Source organism: Trichechus manatus, unplaced genomic scaffold (genome assembly GCF_000243295.1).
Source record: "Trichechus manatus latirostris isolate Lorelei unplaced genomic scaffold, TriManLat1.0 scaffold00006, whole genome shotgun sequence".
NCBI lineage: Eukaryota > Metazoa > Chordata > Mammalia > Sirenia > Trichechidae > Trichechus > Trichechus manatus.
Window position 1 is genome coordinate 21812401 of NW_004443942.1, and position 20269 is coordinate 21832669.

The following is a 20269-nucleotide window of genomic DNA, read 5'->3' on the forward strand; positions in this document are numbered from 1 at the left end:
GACATGTTGTGGGGTTGTTAACCAATGTCATAAAACAATATGTGTACTACTGTTTCATGAGAAACTATTTGTTCTGTAAGCCTTCACCTGAAGTACAAAAAAAAAAAAAAATCAGAATGTGGTATGGTTAGAAGTACATGTGGGGGGCTATGGCAGCACCAAAGAGAAGTGTTTTGGGCAGAGGTACAGCCATGCAGGGAAGCGTTCTAGAAAATGAGTGCCTTTAAGGATTAAGTAAGGAGCCCTGGTGGCACAATGGTTAAGCGCTCGCCTGCCAACCGCAAGGTCTGTGGTTCGAATTCATCAGTCGCTCTGCAAGACAAAAGACCTGGTGATCTGCTCCATAAAGATTACAGCCTAGGAAACCTTGTGGGGCAGTTCTACTCTGTCCTATAGGGTCGCCATGAGTTGGAATCAACGCGAAGGCACACAAGAACAACAACAAAGGATAAAGTAGTTGCTACCTGAGCATCACAAGTGGTGTGTGTAAGTGTATGTCACCGACCCCAAACATGGAGTGTTTGGGTAAAAGTGATTTGTTATTTCAGGAGCTTCTACTGAAAAACTCAGCCTATTACCAAGGTCATCCACTAAGGTTGTGGCAGAAATGGGCTATGAAATCACAGGTCCTCTCCCACGGTAAACGGGCTCTGAGAGTGTTCAGGTGCACCTCATGGTAACTGTGGCTTCATAAAAATCAAAGCTGATTGATGCAGAGGAGGCTCTCTGCCTTCGAGTGTTTAGTCTACCAGGGCTTTTAGTACCACAGTGGCTGGGCTTCCTAATGGAAATGCATTTCTTTCTCACCATTACCCAGATATAGATGCTTTTGGATATGAAAGGGCCTTTTTACCTCAAGATTTTTGTCTCATAAGGCATCCTTAAATCAGGAAGGAAATGAGAAGGAGTGCAGAAGAACCCACAACAAATGTTTTGTCAGGCAGTTCGAAGAGCAGAGACGAGAATTTAAAGGGCTCACTTTATGTACGTCTTGGGTTTGCAAGTCCATTACTCTGCCTCAGTCTTGGTCACATAATTAGCCTTCTCTTGTGAAGGGCTAATGGCTAATATAGAAAATAAGCTAAGTATTTCTTTTTGCCAAATTTTCCCTGGCTTTACAAAATTATGATGGATAGAATAATCAAAGCATCCATTTATTAGGCTCACTGGGCCCAGGACTCTACTGATATTTACCATATCGATTCTGACAACTTTATTATGAGGTAAGAATTATCCCCATTATACAGGTGTGGGATCTGAGGCTGAGAGAAGTAAAATAGCACAACCAAGGCTACCCAGCTGGTAAATGCCACAACTGGTATTTGAAAACAAGCATGTCTGATTCCAAAGTTGGGGCTCTTACCAACAACTGACATCCTCCAGACCTGACATTCATGTGTATGTCAAAACGCATGCCAAAAATATGATGAGAGCTGTTGACATTCGGAGGTAGAAAAGGCAGATACCATGCACTCATCTCTCTTGCAGGAGGAAGAATCGGGTGCTCAGAAGAGATGTCACCGGCAGGCTAGTTGAAGAGAAAAGAAAGTAAATCTTCACAGGAGCACTCAGAGGCCAGACTCTGCGGTTTGTTTCAAATAATCTGGTTTTCTCCTCACAGAGAGATGGCTCGTTCTTTGCTGCAAAATCACATTCTGCTTGGGCAAATGGATCTCTCTATCTTCAGTTATTCCTGGAATATCAAGCTGAAAAGGCAGTACATGCTCAAAATTAAGAGTCTAAATGCTAATTTGGGGCTGTATCTTTGATTTGCTGTGTGACCATGGTGATACCAGTGACCCTCTCTGAACTTATCATCTATAGAGGCTGCCCTTATGTGGGCACTAGGGGATGAGCAGGGCTTCTAGGGAGGCTTCTGAATCAGTTGTGTTTTTCTCTTCCAAGGGAAAACAGGACAGCAGAGGGATGGTGGAGAGGATGTTTAGAAAAGAGAGGGAAAAGTAGCTCTCATCTTCTGAAAGAGCCAGGCTATAGAACTGACACACATGTAACAACTCTGCTACTAATTACAAGGTAAGAGAAAAAACCTATTTCTTTCAGAAGCTGACATTTAAAAGTAGGCCTGGAGCTTTCTGTGAAATCACACATTAAGACCGTCCAATCCTGGACCCCTTCCTACATCGAATTTCCTCCTACCCCATGTCCAACAGTTTTTCAAATGCCTCAGATCATAGCTAAATGCTCAAAACAAGTGGTTGCTGTTGAGTTGATTCTGACTCCTGGCAAACCCCATGTGCGTCAGAGTAGAATTCTCCTCCAAAGGGTTTTCAATGGCTGTTTTTTTGGAAGTAGATCTCCAGGCCTTTCTTCTGAGAAGCCTCTGGACTCGAATTGCCAATCTTTTGGTTAGCAGCCAAGCAGGTTAACCATTTGTACCATCCAGGAACTTAATTCGCTTTGGTGTAATAATTAAACCAAAAGTACCTTAAAACTTTTAGGAAAATGGGGATAGGGCATAAAAAGATGTTGGGAAATAAAAATAATATGTTACTGACTCTGCTGAAAGTGGGCATCCTTGCTGGGTGAAGGTGGGGATCGAGAACGTTATTTTGGCGCACAGCAAGTGTTTTATCTGCCATTGACAAATCCCAAATCCTCCCAGCTTCTGTTTCTCCCTACTTAAGACCTGGGTCATAGTATTTATTTACTTAAGTGATGGAGACGAAGGCAGGCTTAACTCTGGCTACCTGTCTGAATAACAGTGAGTGACCTACCTCTTAAGATGATTTCAGCAACCCCCACCATCTTTATAAGACAAAAGGAGATAGAAAAAATACAGAAAAAAATTCACTAATAGGAGATGACAGAATGGAGTAGAAAGACTCCAAAAGGAGAAATGCTGTGTGAAACATTCAGATCCATCCATGGCTGCCCTTTTAAGCAACTGGAAGCAGTGTGGACCCCTTCTGATTCTGAGATTAGAAGAGATTTTGCGAAGTATGCTACCCAAACTGGAAAGTGAGGCTGCTTTATCTGTTTCTTGCAAATGCCCTTGGGGTTTTTCATAGTCTTAGGAAGAGAGGTTTGTTATAGTTTCCAAGGAATGCAAACAACTTCACTTTCTCAGCAACAATGCCCCTGGCGCTTTGGAAGGTGGGGTGAGGAGTCAATAGGCAGAATCCTGCCTGGAGAGGCTCAAGCCACAGCAGGGGTGACCTTATTTAACAAACACATACACTACTTACTAGCTGCCAGGCAGTGCTGTGCAAATATTAATTCATGTAATACTTATAACAACTTCATCACCATCAACCCATTCTACAGAGAGTGTAAGTACTGAGCTGAAGGCATCAGAGCTGGTCTGAGGAGGGGCCAGGATTTGGGCAGGCATTCTGGCTCAAGTTTGTACTCTTAGGCACTGCACTGTACCGTTCCTCAAGCACATGGGAAGTGGTCCAACAGGATGTTGTCACAAAGCTCACTGCGGGGTATTCCTGCGGGCTCCTACATGAGGTGGGAAATCTACCCAGGCCCACATGAGTCTTACATCAGCTCCCGAGGCATCACCTTTCCAGTCCAGAAGCAGGGTGACAGAAAAGGCATGTGCTATGGATTATGAGGATGATGCACGACGGGGCAGTGTTTCATTCCGTTGTACACAGGGTCGCTATGAGTTGGAACCGACTCGATGACACCTAACAATAATGGAGTCAGGCAGACCCAATTCTGAACCTTCCGTTTTCCTTAGGAAAGTTAATAAACTTTTGGAACCAGAGTTTCCTATCTATAAAATGGGGCTAATGTGACCTACCCTCCCCGCCCCCTGCCCAGCGTTTTGTGAAGATTAGAAATGAAATGTGAGATGTGCTTAGCAGAGTGCCCGGCAATAGAAAAATAAAAGGTGTCCAATTTGTAAGAGCGATTTTGAATGTTTCCTTGTTAGAAGGTCCAGTGGAGAAAGCCTCAGGCCTCTGGACAGTCTGGGCCCCCTGGAGGCAGTTCATGCACACAGAATGGTAGACTGGCTGAAGGAAGTTCGTTCTATAAGCCAGGCTATCTCTTCCTCTCTAGATTTGGCAGACCGGGTTGCTTCCTGTCTCCACGCAGTGGAATGCAATTTTATTAAGTGCTTAGCTTAATTAGTGTCCATACGTGCTCTCAAGGGCTGTGCGTGTACACTTGTCATTATGATCATCTATCTGTCTCTGGAGAGCCTACTTTTCCAGAAGTCTGAGCCTGGCTCCTCATATAGTCAGCAGGTGAAATTTCCCTTCAGCCCACCTCTCACTCCAGTCCCCTATGAAGGGCCTGAAGTTTGCACCCTCTTCTAGTGATATAATAAGTCAAAAAAGGGTTGGTTGGTAAGTGCTCACAGTACCTTTTTTGGCCCATCTTAGACCACCCGTCACAGACCACCATCAGTTGGGAAGCTTGAGCATCAGATGTGTCCTTTGCAAGCTCAGGCTACAGTGACTGCCACAGGTTCTGGGTAGCATCTGAGATGCGTAATAAATATTAACCACGGCAATAGTCTAAGATGATACACGAGTTAGAGCTCGAAATTCTAGCCCAGAACATTCTTTACTCTGTTGGGACTGAAATCAAGAACTTCCTTCAGAAATTACACCAAAGGATCTTGCAAGGATGGAAGGAAGGAAGATGCATCCAATGGGCGCTGGGAGGTAGATTTTTGGGATACACTGCAGTTCAAGATCATGCTTCTTTTCTTCAATGTTTCTTCCAGAGAAAATGAAAATGATAAACACAACTTTCCCCACCTCACTGCTGACCACCCCTGGCTGCAACAGCATTCAATGGGTGGGTGTCATTAAAAAAAACAAACAAACAGTAAGGGAGACATGGTGACTGCTCTTGGGGACAAACAAGGATGTGCAGTCATTACTCAATTATCAGCCGTTTTCCCTCCAAACCCCCAACTACCATGCACACAACCGCAACAGCATCTGCAACGCTGACTACACGGTCACTCTGTTCCTGTAGAAATTACAAAAGGCAAAAGATGACATCTTCACCCCCTGAAATCTACGGCAAGATAGATCGTGATGAAAAGGAAGAGCACATTGAGTGCCTTATCGATCTACCTGTCAACACAGATGGTGGGTAATAAAAATTTATTGAAAATTAGGGGAATAAAAGTCACTTATTCTAATTCTTCTGAAGGAGCTCACTGATGCTGCATATGTCCTCTTCCACAGGACTAAACCATCATCCTTCCACCACTCAACCCTTCCAAACAGCACGGATTTAAAAATCTTGCAATTTTATTTGCATATAAAGGCCGCTAGATATAGAATATCACAATAAATTTAAAGAAACACTGCTTTCCTAAATTTCATTAACAAGATAACATAAAATAGAATAAAGCTCAATAGCATTTACAATGGGAAAACAGAAATGACTATTAGCGACAATATTTTGTGCTAGCGAAGATTGCATCGACACACAGTGCAAAATGGGAGGGAGGGAGAGGAAGTAAGAAGACAATTCAGGGTATTTAAATATAAAGGACAACTAAGCCTTATTTCAGTTAGCTTCCATTGCATCCATTAAAGTCTATACACGCTTGCAACTGCACCTAGCTGTAACTCAAGCTCTTTAAGACCTTGAGTTCTGAGAAAATGTGTCACCTTCTTCAAACTTTTGATGTGCTGCTATACAGCATCTCTTTGCAGTTGTACTGTCCTTGGCAATATTAAACTCCTAACTTATAATACACAAAAAATACTTATATATATAAATCCATCTTGAAAAGGAGTCTGCACGTTCTTTATTTTTTACTGCATGAAATACCTGCTCTTGACAGATTCCATTTCCATATTTTTAAAGCTAAAATAATTTAAAAAAAAAAACAAAGAAACAATGAGACCTTGTATAAGCACAATATGGATCTCACTAGCTAAGCCATCCTTCAAACGAGGGCTGTTTTCTTCCCTTGACACAGCTTTCTTTTTAGGGAGAGTGTGAAGAGAAGTCTTTTTCCACATCTAGTTTTGTTGAGAAGATTGCTATAAATTGGGGCCATGTCTGCAAAAAAGAAGTATTACCAAGAAAATAACAACAGCAGAAACAAAAAAACATCAAAAAAAAAAAAAACTTCAAACAATACTCTTAAACAGTTGTGCAAATTTGGGTGGTTTTTTTAAAAACACTGCCTACCTGTTTCTTTTTTTTTCTTCCAGCTTAAAGCATATTAAAATAAGATTTTTATCACTTTTTTAAAAAAAGCTTGGCTATCCTTTGGCGAACACTAACAATTTACAAATGGCGTGGACTTTGAGAAAACAAGTTATTTTACAAATTCACAATGCTCCTTTGTTTTCAAATGGATGCTCCATTTAAAAAACAGAAAAAGAAAGAAGCAGCACAGCCTCTAGCATCGTTCATGTTCCAGCAATTTACAAAAAGAACTTACAGGACTTGGAAATAAACAAGTAAGAGAATGTAAATTTTATAATTAGAAAAATGGCAGTTTATAGACCTTTCCTCATATCTCAATTAGGCATGAGAGCTTCAGGAACCCTGTGGGTTTGGAAGGTCAAATATAATCGGAGGGTTGGTCGGTTGAAAGCTGACTGTACAAGTTGAGGCATTGATGTACGTCGTATAACCATCCGTCATGATGCCGTAACCTGTGGGGAGAAAGTATCACATTTACTGTAGTATGTACAAATAACAGTGACTTAATCCAGGTCCATCAGGCAAGGAAAACAAAACAAAATTAAAAAGTATTTGCCAATAGGCAGTGAGATGAAATTCAGTTGAGCCTCCCTGGACGTAACAGCTTTCAGGAGCTGTCACCTAATTTTATTCTATTTTTTTTAAAGGAACAATCCTCTACTTCAAAGAAAAGTGGTTCTTTTTTTATTTCCCCCTTATTCAAACACTAAACTTGTAGGGGAAAGGGTATGGTTTATTAGTGAGAATAAAAAAAAAATTTTTTTCAACTTTTTAAAATATGATTTTCATGTCAAACCCTTATATTAACTAACGAATTCGAGGGAACAAAATGAATGACATGAGAAGCTCCTCAGACCCAAATACACCCGAACCCCAAATGAGCTTCTAAGCAGTAAAGAAGGGAAAAAACACTGAATTGGGAGGTGGGAGACAGGGGTGCTCTGCTTCCTTATCTATGAAATAATCTCTAAACTGCCTCAATGTAAGTTAACAATAAGCGATTTTGTCTTACCTGAATTATGTGGTGCTGATGCAGAGTCCCATTTTATTCAAAAGCATAACTAATTAAATGTCCAAGTGACACAAGAAAACATGAAACATCACCTTGGGACACTGTTCCTAAGCATAAAAAAACCCAAACCAACCCCACTGCCATAAAGTCAATTCCAACTCATAGTGACCCTATAGGACAGAGTAGAACTGCCCCCATAGCGTTTCCAAGGAGCGGCTGGTGGATTTGAACTGCCAACCTTTTGGTTAGCACCTGAGTTCTTAACTACTGTGCCACCAGGGCTCCTTCCTAAGCATACCTAAACCAAAAAACAAAACAAAACAAAACCCCATTGATGTGGAGTCCATTCTGACTCATAGTGACTCTACAGGACAGGGTAGAACTGCCCCATAGGGTTTCCAAGGCTTTATGGAAGCAGACTCTAATGGAGCAGCTGGTAGGTTCAAACCACCAATCTTTTGGTTAGCAGCCAAGCGCTTAACCACTGCGCCACCAGGGCTCCTTAAGCGTACCTGAACAGTGGATCAACACTGACCTATTGAAGAAAGTTAAGGATGTTTTGCTGTGTCTTTGGTAATTCATCGTCCTCTCAAAAATTTTTAATATGTTGAAATTTTTAGCATTTTTGCAAATTTCCCTGGATACCTTATATTTGCTGCCTTACAGTCTCTGAAAGAATTTGTAATTCTATGCTGTATCAGGCTCTTATGGCATAGAAAAATATATATCCATGGGGGAAAAAAAAAATTACCAGGACTTACAGAAATAACTGATAAGGCTTCCCCCCTCACCCCTCCTATTTGCTAAAACTTCTCCAAGTAAGTTTGTGGAGAGCTTAATGAGGGTCAATAGAAAAAATTCAAGAAAAAGAAAAAAGGCATTTCAATGTGCACTGTTTAGTTCTGGGGTCATAAAGTCTTGTTCTCTCTCTCCATCAAGAGGTTGGTATTTGACCTCTTGCTGCCCTCTGTAGCTGTCTTAAGCGAATAAAAGTGAGACAAGTTTATTTGAATATGATCTCTTCCCCTTTTAGCAAGTTTATTGTTTTGGGGCTTCAGTGGGATTCCCCAGTTGTCAGCTTGGCTAGTTTAAAGCTAATTAATGATTTAAAAAAATAAATGATGAAATGCAAACTCATAGGCATGCTGCAAGAATTCAAAGCTGCTGTCAAGATAATGGCCCCCAGAAACGAGCTCCTGTCTGTCTCTTCTCTCTACACCTCTCCCCACATCATGCCTCAGAGTGGTACCCTCCTTTCCAGGGAGTACAGGCTCAAAGTCTGGGCAGGCTGACATCCTTGCTCTCTGAGAGCTTCACCCATGCTTTCCATCTGCTCAGCTGGTGCCTGCTCTTGGAGCAAGCGGAATTTTCTCTGGCCTCAGTAGGATGATTTTCAACATACTCTTTATTACCCTCCTAATCAGGAAGCCATTGGATGTGTGGGTTTTGGAAGAAAACTTTGTTTTTTGCCTCATCAGGCACATAGCTCTAAACACCTCAACTTGACTGCAGATTCATAAATACCTCCACAGAGTGGTTATAAGCAGGAGCTGGAGAGAACATGGTGGCTGCCTATTCAAATGCACCTGCTGCACACAAGCATGTGTGATTGGGGGAGCATGGCAGAGCCAGAAAACCTAAGGCTTGATGTCTGTCCAAAAGCCAGGTTACCCCTGGTTTGAAAAAGGCAGAGCAGACAAAGCCCAAAGCCTGGAAGATTCCTGGGAGGACTTCAGGTTCCGTAAACTTGACTCAGCTTACCTTGAAAGGCAGAAAATGGCAACTGGACTAGTTCCCAATTAGGGAAGATCTAATTATTCTTTTCACCTCAGCTCAAACTAGTAGTGCTGATGATTTCTGAAAAGTCTGAAATGGTTTTCTGAGGTTACTAAGGAAATGTATGTTTGCAAATGTAGAGGTTTCCGCTACTTCGTTGCATGTCTGAAGTTATTTTCAGAGAATGTCTTATCTTCCTGGACTTTGTGTATATTTCATATGAAACACAATATTTACAGGTTAGAAGGGACCATGGAGGTTATTTAGTCTAATACCTGGGCCATTTCTTTTAACTTTCTTAAAGAGAAACATTTTCCATATTTACCTCAGAGTTGCTTTACAGCAGTGATTATCAAACATTCCTCATCAGAGCCCCAAGATTCCAAACGTTGCCTTGGGGAGGGCTGGGCTTGGGGTAAGATGTGCCACACCTGGTTCCTACCCTCCACTCTGCTTAAAACAGAGCAGCTCCATATAAAATATTTATCATTGTTATATGCCCAGAGATTTTTACAACTACTTGTTCTCATGAAAGGGCTCCACTGCTAAGTAGGGTTTGAAAACCACTGCTGCAGTTATTCCCACTTTTGCTAAGTCTCCTCTTATAGAATGAGATCATCAATAATGACATGTGCTGAGAATTTCTTTCTTCAGTTCTTACCTTCATGGATTCCACCAAACACATGGAGCTTGGGTCGGACCCGCCTTTGGACTGTGTTTAACAGCTCCACGCAGCCCACTCTTTGAAGCTCCTTTGGAACCCAGTCTCGAAAACCTACGGGCAAAATGCAATCAATACTCTTAATTTTCTTTCTTCAGGTAAGGTTTCATTTAGACTTTCAGGAAGCCATAACTCACTGAAGGTTTATTACATTATCTGTAATCCTAGCCTCTCCATTAAAGCTCACAATGGCTTTTAAGAAACTTTTCACTTGTCACTTTGTCTTCTTTAGGTTCTTGAATCTTTTTCTATTTCCCTTTTTTTCTCCCTGTTAATTAACAATTTTTTTTTTTTTTTCCCTGTAAGGGATTTGATTTATTTAGCCATGGGTTTCAAATCTTCTTCATGTGCTCAATGACATTTATTCCCGGCAGTACCATAATACCTCTTTTCTCTCTCAATTCAGTTACTTTCTCTTTTTTATTATAGAGCAGCTTACTCTAAGATGGTTCAGGTAAGAAGTGCTGGGAGAGGCTGCCTGTAAACTGGCCACAAGGTACTTTGCTCTCTTTGGATACATCGACTCTTAATCCTTGGTGATTTCCTTATGACCAAAGCTGGGGAAATCCAAGTACCTCTTCTAATCTCCTCGCTAGAAATAGGCAACAACGTGACCCCCTGGTGGCATCCAGCAAGCCAGGGCTAACTGACTACTTTTAAAGTAAAAGCCAGTTAGTTCTATGCTTAATGCAGAAAATCCATAAAAACCGACATCAATTATAGCAAAAGTCAGCTGTCTGGGTGATTATGGTCTGAAATGGAATCCGTACACCTTTGCAGGATGGGGCGTAAAGAAGGCAGGTGGGACAAAAGGCTAAATCGTAATCCATGCAAATCCATTCCATAGCTCCATGAAGTTATTTCTATTTTGAAATGATGGGGCAGAAAGGAGCAGCCTAGCTGATTCCACTTAGTTTGGCCAAACTGTAGACATGAATATTTGGCATCTCTCTAAAGACGTAATACCTGGTATGTGGGGGAGTGGCCAAAGAGACTGGGAAGAATGTTCAACAATAAAGAGTCCCTAGCAAAAATCCAACCAGAGGTTTCAAACTTATTTAATTAGAAGAAAAAATCCTCCATCCACAATGACTGACATATTCTCTCATAGATGTGATTTTTTTTCTTATAGGGAAAAAACATCCCATTTCATATATTAAAAAAATCCAGTGCCACAGACTCGATTCTGACAGAGTAGAACTGCTCCACAGGGTTTTCCAAGGCTGTAATCTTTATGGAAGCAGACTGCCACATCTTTCTCCCAAGGAGCAGCTGGTGGGTTCAAACTGCCAACCTTTCAGTTTGCAGCCGAGTGCTTAACACTGTGCCAAAGGGGCTCCTTATTTCACATATAAGCACCTGAAAAAGCATCTTACTCATATCATAAGAGTGAAGTCCCATGACACTGTGGCTTCCCTCACCAGCAGAAGAGAATTTAAGGCCAATTTCCCTTCCATACTGCATGGGCACAAGAGTCAGGTTGGCAGTTCAAATCCATCAGCTGCTCCTTGGAAACCCTATGGGGCAGTTCTACTCTGTCCTATAGGGTCGCTATGAGTCACAATCGACTCGATGGCAATGGGTTTCACCTTATGAAAGCTTTGCCTGACTTTTTATTTAGGAACTCTTTGAGGTAGATCTCATTCTACAGCCACTGTCTGGTCTACCCCATGTTTACGACACTAGCCTCCCTATTAAGAGTTTATGGGATGTTTGATATCTGCTTTGGAGTATAGAATTCAGATTTACTATTACTGTCACTTGCCTTGATACCAAATTAAATAACTTGATGACATTACTGAATCGATTGTTCTATTCAAAGGTATATTCTCCAGGCATGTAAATGTTTCTAAGGTGAAGGTGTCTAAGTCCCTTACAATAAACAGCCTAAGGGAAACCATGCCTGTACCCCCAACTAAGCGCTCCGGCAAAAAGATTAGTTGGCCTGGAATGGTATCTCGGTAGGGTCATCTCACTGGGTAGCCCGTGCTATTTTTAGCTAGCAACTGAATGATTTGGCTAGTCTTTAATGATTGAAAAATAAGGAAATTTAATTGATTATGGCTTGACAAAGGCAGGAACAATTTTTGAAAACATGGGGTGGGTGGGGGAAAAGCATGAGGACAGCAATTCTGAAGCATTGCAAAAGTCAGGAAGTATTCATCTTGTGCAAATCTGTACAATCTCCATGTCTGTAACAGAACTGGCTCCCCTCCTCTGGCTTTCCCCTGTCATTAAAAGGTGCCACTGTGGCTCATGCCCTGGTCCTCATTTCCACTATTTCTTTGTGAAACACAGGGAACTTCCATTGTAAAAGAAGGACAAACAGCATCAAGTGGTTTGGAAGGGAAGGTATCTACAAAGGTTAAATTCACATTAGGGGATGAATGTTAGCTTTTTTATTTTCCACGCTGACAGAGGAGGGAAGTGGCCTGGATAACAACCCCAAAGCATAGGAAAGAAAAACGAAAATTATTTTTCGCAAGAGTAAGTATTTTCCCCTCTCCAAACCAAGATGATCAAGAAAATTCATCTATTACAAGTATAACATCTGAATTTCAGAGTACACCTTAGCTAGACAGGAAGGATCCTGGCATGAGTACTGAGTAGATGGGGATCAGGGTGGTAGCCCAGGTTGCAAAATTTTCTATGGCTAAGCCAAAGAGAAAACAAGCTCATGGATAATTAGAAGATAATTACGTAAATCAAATAATCATCTTCTGACCCATAATCTGGTACATTTGAAGCATACTGGCAATATAAACCTGGACGTGGGCTCGATGCGCCTATAGGATGAATATCTTTAAGTAATTTTCAACGTAACTCCTTACAGGACAACTAGCTGGAAGAAAAAAAGAGAGAGAGAGAGAAAGAGAATTCTTTTCGCATATAAATGTTAAACTTTAAAGATTCCCCAGGTTCCAGCATTATATGAAAAAGGAAAATGAGCTCCTTTGAACAGAAATTTCCATCATTTCACTGCCATTGAAAAGCCAGGTGATTGGGAGGTCCATCTCTTCCTTCCATTCCCCATCCGCACCCCCCTTACTCCAAAGTGAATATAGTTCTTAAAATAAATTATCAGGCTCAAAAGACTGTGGTCCTCCATACTCATTTGATTTTCCCTGAATCGACTAAATCAAAACACTTAATTTCAAGAACACCTGTAAGCCCAGCAGAACTGCTGAGTTTAATTATCATACTGGGCTTCTTTAAAGACAGTGGTTGTCTTTTTTTTTTTTTAAATATATTCTTTTCTCTTTTTTTGGAGGAAAATGATTGTGTCCCTGAAGCATTATTCATTATGCTTGGAAAAAAGGCATCTCGTATGACAAAAGGACAAGCCTTGCTTCACTCACCTAGAGGAGGTCCGTGTGTCATGAGTATGTCGATGCCCTCAGGGATCAGGTTCCACTTGTCCAGCAGTGACTGACCTCTGGGTAGGTTAAAGCCCCATCCATTAAACCACGGGGTCCTTTGGGGGAGATAATGCACATGGTATCAGGCTTGCAGAGCCACATTTCTGCTCTGCAACATAGCCCCCTCACACACTCCCCAACGGTATGTGCTGTTCTCTTTCCTCTTTTTGATGACTGGCCCTGGCAGCAGGATGCTTTTTTGTTGCCTGCTTCAAAACCAATCCATTTGAAAGCAAGTGTGGAGCCTATGAACTGTTCAACTGGAAAGGGGCACAGGAACCCTTACAGAGGAGACTTTCCCAGTAGAACTTTACCAGAATCTTCACAACGCTTTGTCTTTCTTCAAATCTTAGTGCTTCCTAAGATGCCCAGCCCAAATCCAAAGCATTGTATCCTTCTCAAAGTGCTTCGGAAGCCCAGTGGTGCAGTTTAAGAGCTCGGCTGCTAACCAAAAGGTTGGCAGTTCGAATCCACCAGCTGATCCTTGGAAATCCTGTGGGGTAGTTCTACTCTGTCCTATAGGGTCGCTATGAGTCAGAATTGACCCGACAGGAACAGATTTGGTTTTTGGTTTTAGAAGTGCTTCAGAGGTAAGAGATTCCATCAATAATCCTTTTTTCTCTCTATCATTATGGAACCTCTTCACCAGAAAGATTCTTACTAAAGTTACTGGAAAAAGGGACAAGCACTCTAAAGGCAGAACAAGATGTTTTGAACACCCTGGACTGGGAATTCAGAAAAAAGACATGGGGACTCTGAAAAGTGAGAACAGACACGGTGAACACAAAGCATATGTGACATTTTCTACTGAAGGATGATTTTGGGGACATTCCTGGTCACTCTGAAATCCACGCAGATAGTGGACATGGGCATTCCACCATCACAGGAACCTTGGCTCCAGGAATATGTTCCTGAGATTGGCGTCATATGTAAAAGGGAAAGGGGTCTTTGTCCAACTGATAAGCATTTCTAATTGGAGCTAAAAATGTCTATACCATTATAATGGAGATAGGATTAATTTTTCTGTACAAGTACTGTGGTCTACATTCCATCAGAACAAAACAGTTTCTAGTGTTGTTCCATTCCCAAACACCTAGATACAACCACTGTTCTTTAAAACTGACTCTCTTTTGTCCTTTAGGAAAATTCCAATTTGTTAGCAATATATCCAAGGGACAAACTGGTTGATTTTCTTGGTAAGCCCAACTTTCCCCTTCAGCTTAACCTACCTGTCCATGCCTACTGAAAGAAAAAACCTTACGTTCAAGGTGACCTAACCTTATCAGTCATGCTAATCAGACAGGGTGTACCATTTATTTAAAGCCAGTTATTGGCTAGACTAATCTTATTTCTCAAAATCTGAACTCAGAAACACTGATATAACATTCATTAGATGGTGGGTATGTACAATCAAGGCCAGAGTTGGAAGGATGGCTATTCAAAGCCATGTGAAAATCCAAGTTACTGGTGAGTACCCTCAGTTCCCACTGAGGTGGTTGAGAGAAAACAGTTTCATATATAAGAGACTGTGTGATCCTAGCTAGAAGAAGGGAAACCAAGAAAGTATCTGACTTGGTTTCAAAAATAATTTTCTAAGTCCCTAAGTCATTCTCAGGGGACTTACTTGTAATAATAATAACAATAACATAACAATAATAGTAATTATTATAGCTATCATTTACAGCACACTTATAAGTGGAAATCAAGTCAACAGCAGGTCTGGTTTTTGGTTTTTTTACTTTGTGCCAAGGACTATTCTAAGCACTTTATTTGTATTAATTTGCATTATGTATTTATTTGTATTATGAGGTTTAACACATTAAACACATTTAACCTGGAAACGTTGACTCCATCTATGCACTAGGATGAGGAGACTACTGCACCTCCCTGACCAGTGATTGGTTTAGGAATGTGTATATGAACCAAGCTGGCCAATGAGAGTCATCCTCAGGATTTTGCTGGTGCTACCTACAAAGAGGCCATGTTTTCCTCTCTGAGGTCCTGAGTCTTGGGAACTACGTAAGCCTGTAATTGCCTCAGGATCTATCTTAGCCACCATGTAGACAGTCCCTGCTTGAGAAGCAAACCACCACAAAGAAAGCCAACAGAGTGTGTCCTAGTGACACTGGTAGATATCTGGATACAGCTGTGCCTAAAGCCAACTCACACGTTTCCTTCCAAGCGTATGAGCCAATGAAATCATTTTCCTCTTATTCGTTAGGTCTGTTTCTTACAACTGAAAGAGTCCTAATATACATGACCATTATATTTAGTGTAAAAATGGCCTATTACCTTGGTAGGTAGAATAATGGCCTCCCAAATATGCCCATGTCCTAATCCCTGGAACCTATAAATATGTTCCCTTATGTTGGAAAGAGAAATTAAGACTGCTCATCAGCTGACTTTAAAATAGGGAGGTTATTCTGGATTATCTGGGTGGGTCCAATACAATCATGAGGGTCATTAAACGTAGAAGAGAGATGCAGAAGAGATTAGAGTGATATGACATGAGAAGGGCTCAACACGTTTGTTGGCTCTGAAGATGGAGGAAGGCGGCCACAAGCTAAGGAAAGCGGGAGGCCTCTAGAAGCCAGAAGAGGCAAGGAAATGAATCCTCCCCTAGAGTCTCCAGAAAGGAACACAGCCCTGCTAACATCTTGTTTTGGCCCTTTGAGACCGGTGTCAGACTTCTGAACCTCAGAACTGTAAGATAATAAATTTGTATTGTTTTAAGCCACTAAATTTGTGGTTATTTGTTACAGAAGCAATAGAAAACTAATACACTACATAAAATATCTAATGATCTGGCTATAAACACAAGGACCATAATTGGTACTGCGGCATGTATGCAATCAGCACAGTCCCTCCACAGCCACACTGCCTTGCTCAGCCAGAGATGCAATGCTCTAGTTTCCTTGGAGAAGGCAGTGCTCACTTTTTTTATTCCAGTCCACTGTGGAGGCAACAGGAACCACAAGCCTGAGGATAATGCCAGGTAGGCCCTTTCAGAGCTCAATCAGTCCGTCTTGGTCTCTCTTTCTTCTGGGACTCCCTGGCCTCCAGGTTCTTAATGTTTTCATTAGAGTCTAAAGTTGTGCTTTCCCAGTCTGGGATGCCCATCTTTCCCCTTCATTTTACAATGACTCTCTTCCAAGATTTGTCTTACAAGTAAATAGGGAAAAAAATCAGCAAGTTCAGAACCCAATGAAAACTTAGTGAGCATTTTGGCAAGAGAGAAAGAAAAATAAGCAAAAACATCTGTTTTCCTAGATTTTGAAAACAAGCTTCTGGGCCTATGGTTCCTGTCTGGATGGCAAATAAAGAAGGGTTTGAAAGAGTCCCAAGCACACCCAAGTAGTTGGTACAATGAGGGGCTCTGATTTCTCTGTCACAGTCTGTCTGAGGGCTGTCAGCCTCTGGACCCCCAGGACATCCCAGGGGCTCTCTAGTGTCAAAAGCACAAAAGTTAAGTTTTTCACTCTTTCTAGTTTTCTCTCATGATTTTTTTCTTGGAAACCCACAGCCCTATTTCCCCCAAGGAAATGCTCAGTTTTCTAAGTGCTCTGTAAAAGTCTAAGACAAACCCATAGTCCATAGATACCCAACATTTCATTGGGTTAATGTTAAGTTTGTGACAAAATCCACAAGTTTCCAAGTTAAGGGTAAAGTTTAAAGATGTCTGGCTTTTATTTAGACCCAAATCTGTATGTGTGAGAAAGGCAGAAGGGGGAGAAAAATTAAATGACAGGGGCAGGAACATTTGTCAAGTGCCCGTGATGCTTTACATAGGTGTTTTACACAGATTATTAAATTTAAAACCTCAACATAACCCTCTATTTTTAGATAAAAATTTGCTATCACTGAATGTCAGCAAATACCTTCAGTGATAGCAACAAAAAGTACTTTGTCCATGTTCCCAGGACTAGTAAGTAGTGCAGCCAAGATGTGAACACAGTGCGCTGGCTCTAAGGCCTGTGTTCTTTCCTTGTGTGATGCTGAACTAAAACATGCTAGCCCAATTTCAGTTTTGGCTCTCATATATGTCAAGTAAAAACAGGGCTGCTCCCTACAGTCTCTCAGGTTGCGCACAATGCAACTCCATGGGGGTGTCATGGAACAGTGAGATGAGGTGGCCCCTAGTAAAATCACAGTACTGCCTCAACAATGTCAGTATGGCCTTTCTAGGGTGATTTCCATTCCTCTAGAACCTCCAGGTAAAGTCTTTCCCACAAGACAGTGGCCAGGCAATGGGAAAAGCAGCCCTATGACAGGTTCTGGAATTATCCCAGCATAGCATAATACATGAAGCTTAGAGAAGTTAGGATTTGTGTGCTAATTCTCGTTCTGGCATCAATTCACTAACTCATTTGGATCTTAGATAAGAGAAGGACACCCTCTGGGCCAGTTTCCTCAACTGTGAAATGAAGGAGTGGGTAGACTGGATTACTGCAGTCCAAGCTTATATTTTAGTTGTAGAAAAATCTTTTTAAAAAGTTGTAGAAATCTGATGTAGAAGTGCAATACACAAAGCAGGTGAATTGCTGGGGGATGGGGAAGAACTGACGCCGCTCCTGACTCAGCCCCTCCTCCTTTCTAACCCTTGTGCACTCCCCATTCCTCTGAGCAGAGCTAGCAGAACCTGGCATTCAATGATCTCTCGATGAGTTGCAAGAATTCTGACATTCTCTAATTCTGTGCAGATTATCAATGCTCTGAGTAAATGCTGGGAATTGCTCTCAGTAAATTACCTAAATTGCCTGTGAGGGACCAAGTCCAGGGTGGGAGAAATATCTGCATTGAGCAGAGACTGAATGTGTCAGCATCAATGAATAATGCTTTACCCAGTACAGTTTCAACCTGAAACATGAAACCCCAGCAGTGAGCCCATCAGGGTTCACTGGAAAATATGTGCACGGCCAACCTTCAGAGCCCCACAATGGGTTTTGTTCTATAGCAATGGGGGGTGAGGGGGGAAAGGACGAGGCAGGAAACCAAAGGAACAATGTCTATTGCCTTGGCCAAGGACTTAATAATTAGCTGTGACTAACAAATACCACATGGGAACCAACTTGTAAGAAAATGTCTCACAAAGCACCCCACTGCCAGTAGACCAATCAAAGCATACAACCCATCCCCTTATAGAGAGCAATTAGAAAACCCTGCAGGAAGGGGAGTAACTCCATCTGCCTGAAGCCTCTGGATAAAAACTCAGATGGATGGAAGTTGGGATACTTTCAAGACTCCCTCCCCTTTGCTCTCTAAAATTAGAGGTGCTTGGCATCTCTAAACTGAGACTCCAGGGGCAGGCACCGAGGGAGTTAACATAGGTAGGACCTGTTCCAAACAATGTCAATACAAAAGAGGTTTTCTATATGGAAGCAGTTGAGATGAAATCGCCACAAAGGTCATCTGTGTTTGCACTACACTGTGCAGTGGTGCAGGCAGAAGGGAGCTGCCGGGCCATAAATCCGAGGGGTGGACAGGTGAATGGCTGTTTACTCTCCCACAAACTTCAGTGGGGGCTGGGTACGCCCTGGGAAAGTGGGATTTGGAAATGTGAAGTTGGCGCTTGCTCTGCTTGATGCGCCACTCAGGTTCACAGCCCTGGTGTTGGTTAGCGTTTTCAAATTCCCCATGCAAAGGCCCTGGGAAGGCTGCCTCAGAAAGACTTGGGACTCTTTTATTAATACGGTCCCCCCGGGGATGTTCTGCAAAGATTACGGCTTAGAAGTCCTGGGGTGGGATCCACTGGGGGTTCTGCAGGGAAGGTGTATATACTTAAGAGCTGCATCCTGGCAGTGCCATTTAGAACTATGAGAACCCAAGGGTTCCAGAAAAGTTGGCCGTTCTTGGAGACAGTAGTAATAAGCAAGGATCATGGAGTCAATTAGTTCAAGTCCCAAGTCTGCCACTTCTTGCCCTCTCTGAGCCTCAGTTTCCTCTTCTTTCAAACCGAATCAGAATGTTTGCCTATGTGGATAAAGTAAGATAATTTACGTAAAACGTTATGCAGAGCACTGGCACAGAGTAAATGCTAATGTACAGCTCTTAATTTATGTGATACATATTAGCAACTTACATGTATGTGTATATATACATGTACACACACACACACAAACGGAGTTGCTAATGCTATTATTTTTTTCTCTCTAGAATTTCCCAAGCAATGGCTCATCAAATCATACTCTTCAGTTCCATGCTTTTGAAAAAAGTCCCCAATGAAAATACAAGCATTACTAGATGGCTAGACAGAGCTTGATGCCCTCTGACTGATTACTTATAGGCACTTCCTCAGTTCCCCTGGTGAGTGGAAGTTTTTCTGAAAGGCACCCACTCACTCACTCACTGGCTCAGTCTTGCATAGACAATTCCGTGGAATGCGAGAGCACAGGGCAAAACGGTTAGTCAAGGCTGCTTAGCCGGCTGGTTCAGGTGGTTAGATTTTGACAAGATCTTAAATTGGGCAAGTTCAGGGAAGGGGTTACTTTAGGTCCTTGGAATATTTATAATAGGGGGCTCGGAAAGGTTCATTAGAAGAATCTACAAGAGACTAATTAATGCCGTCATTGCTGCCTGCACCTCTGTTAAGCAAAACTCAGAAACCAGGAGCAAATTCTCACATACTCTTTCTTTTCTAAATGGTAGCCCTTCAGAATTTCAGCCTTCTTCATGCCTGGCACTCCCAGCCCACCACTGGCCCCTCTCCGACTGCTCATCACACCAGGTCCAAAAGAAGCTAATTTAACAACCGCTGGTTAAAATCACACCGCACTTCATAGCGTCTTTCACATGCCATGAAGCTGTCATGATAATTCTTGATCTCTGGCTCACCTGACAGCTCAGCCCTCCCCTGACTGCAAAGCGTCCCTGTCAGTTAGAAAGAGCAGTTACCCTGGCACCAGAAGTGTCATCCTGAATATCCAGATGAAAGGCAGACACCTGCCCTGCTCCCCCTCCTTGCCTTGTCTTCTCTTCTTAGCTCTGGATTTTGTTTAAGAAGCCAGCCTTCTCCCCACAGATTCCTCCACCTGGCAGCCTGGAAGTTACTCTTCCATGCAATTAAAAAGAGCTCTTGCATTAGCCCACAGAGCAACTTCACAACTTGTACAGCAAAGAGACACACAAACCAACTGACGTTGCTAGGAGAAGGAGGGAAATCTTAACTTCTTGGCAAGATTTACA

General features: G+C 42.1%; 1 protein-coding gene across 1 annotated transcript in view; it reads right to left on the bottom strand.

Annotated features, from left to right (window-relative positions):
- Nucleotides 1-5225: 5225 nt before the first annotated feature.
- MPPED2 (metallophosphoesterase domain containing 2) overlaps nt 5226-20269 on the bottom strand; it is a 185995-nt gene continuing 170951 nt past the window's right edge. Inside the window, exons 4-6 of the mRNA XM_004369744.2 lie at nt 13028-13143; nt 9609-9722; nt 5226-6611 (exon numbers count right to left, since the gene is read on the bottom strand). Of these exons, the coding sequence (XP_004369801.1) occupies nt 6493-6611; nt 9609-9722; nt 13028-13143 (349 nt within the window). The 3' untranslated portion in view covers nt 5226-6492. The remainder of the gene's footprint in view (nt 6612-9608; nt 9723-13027; nt 13144-20269) is intronic.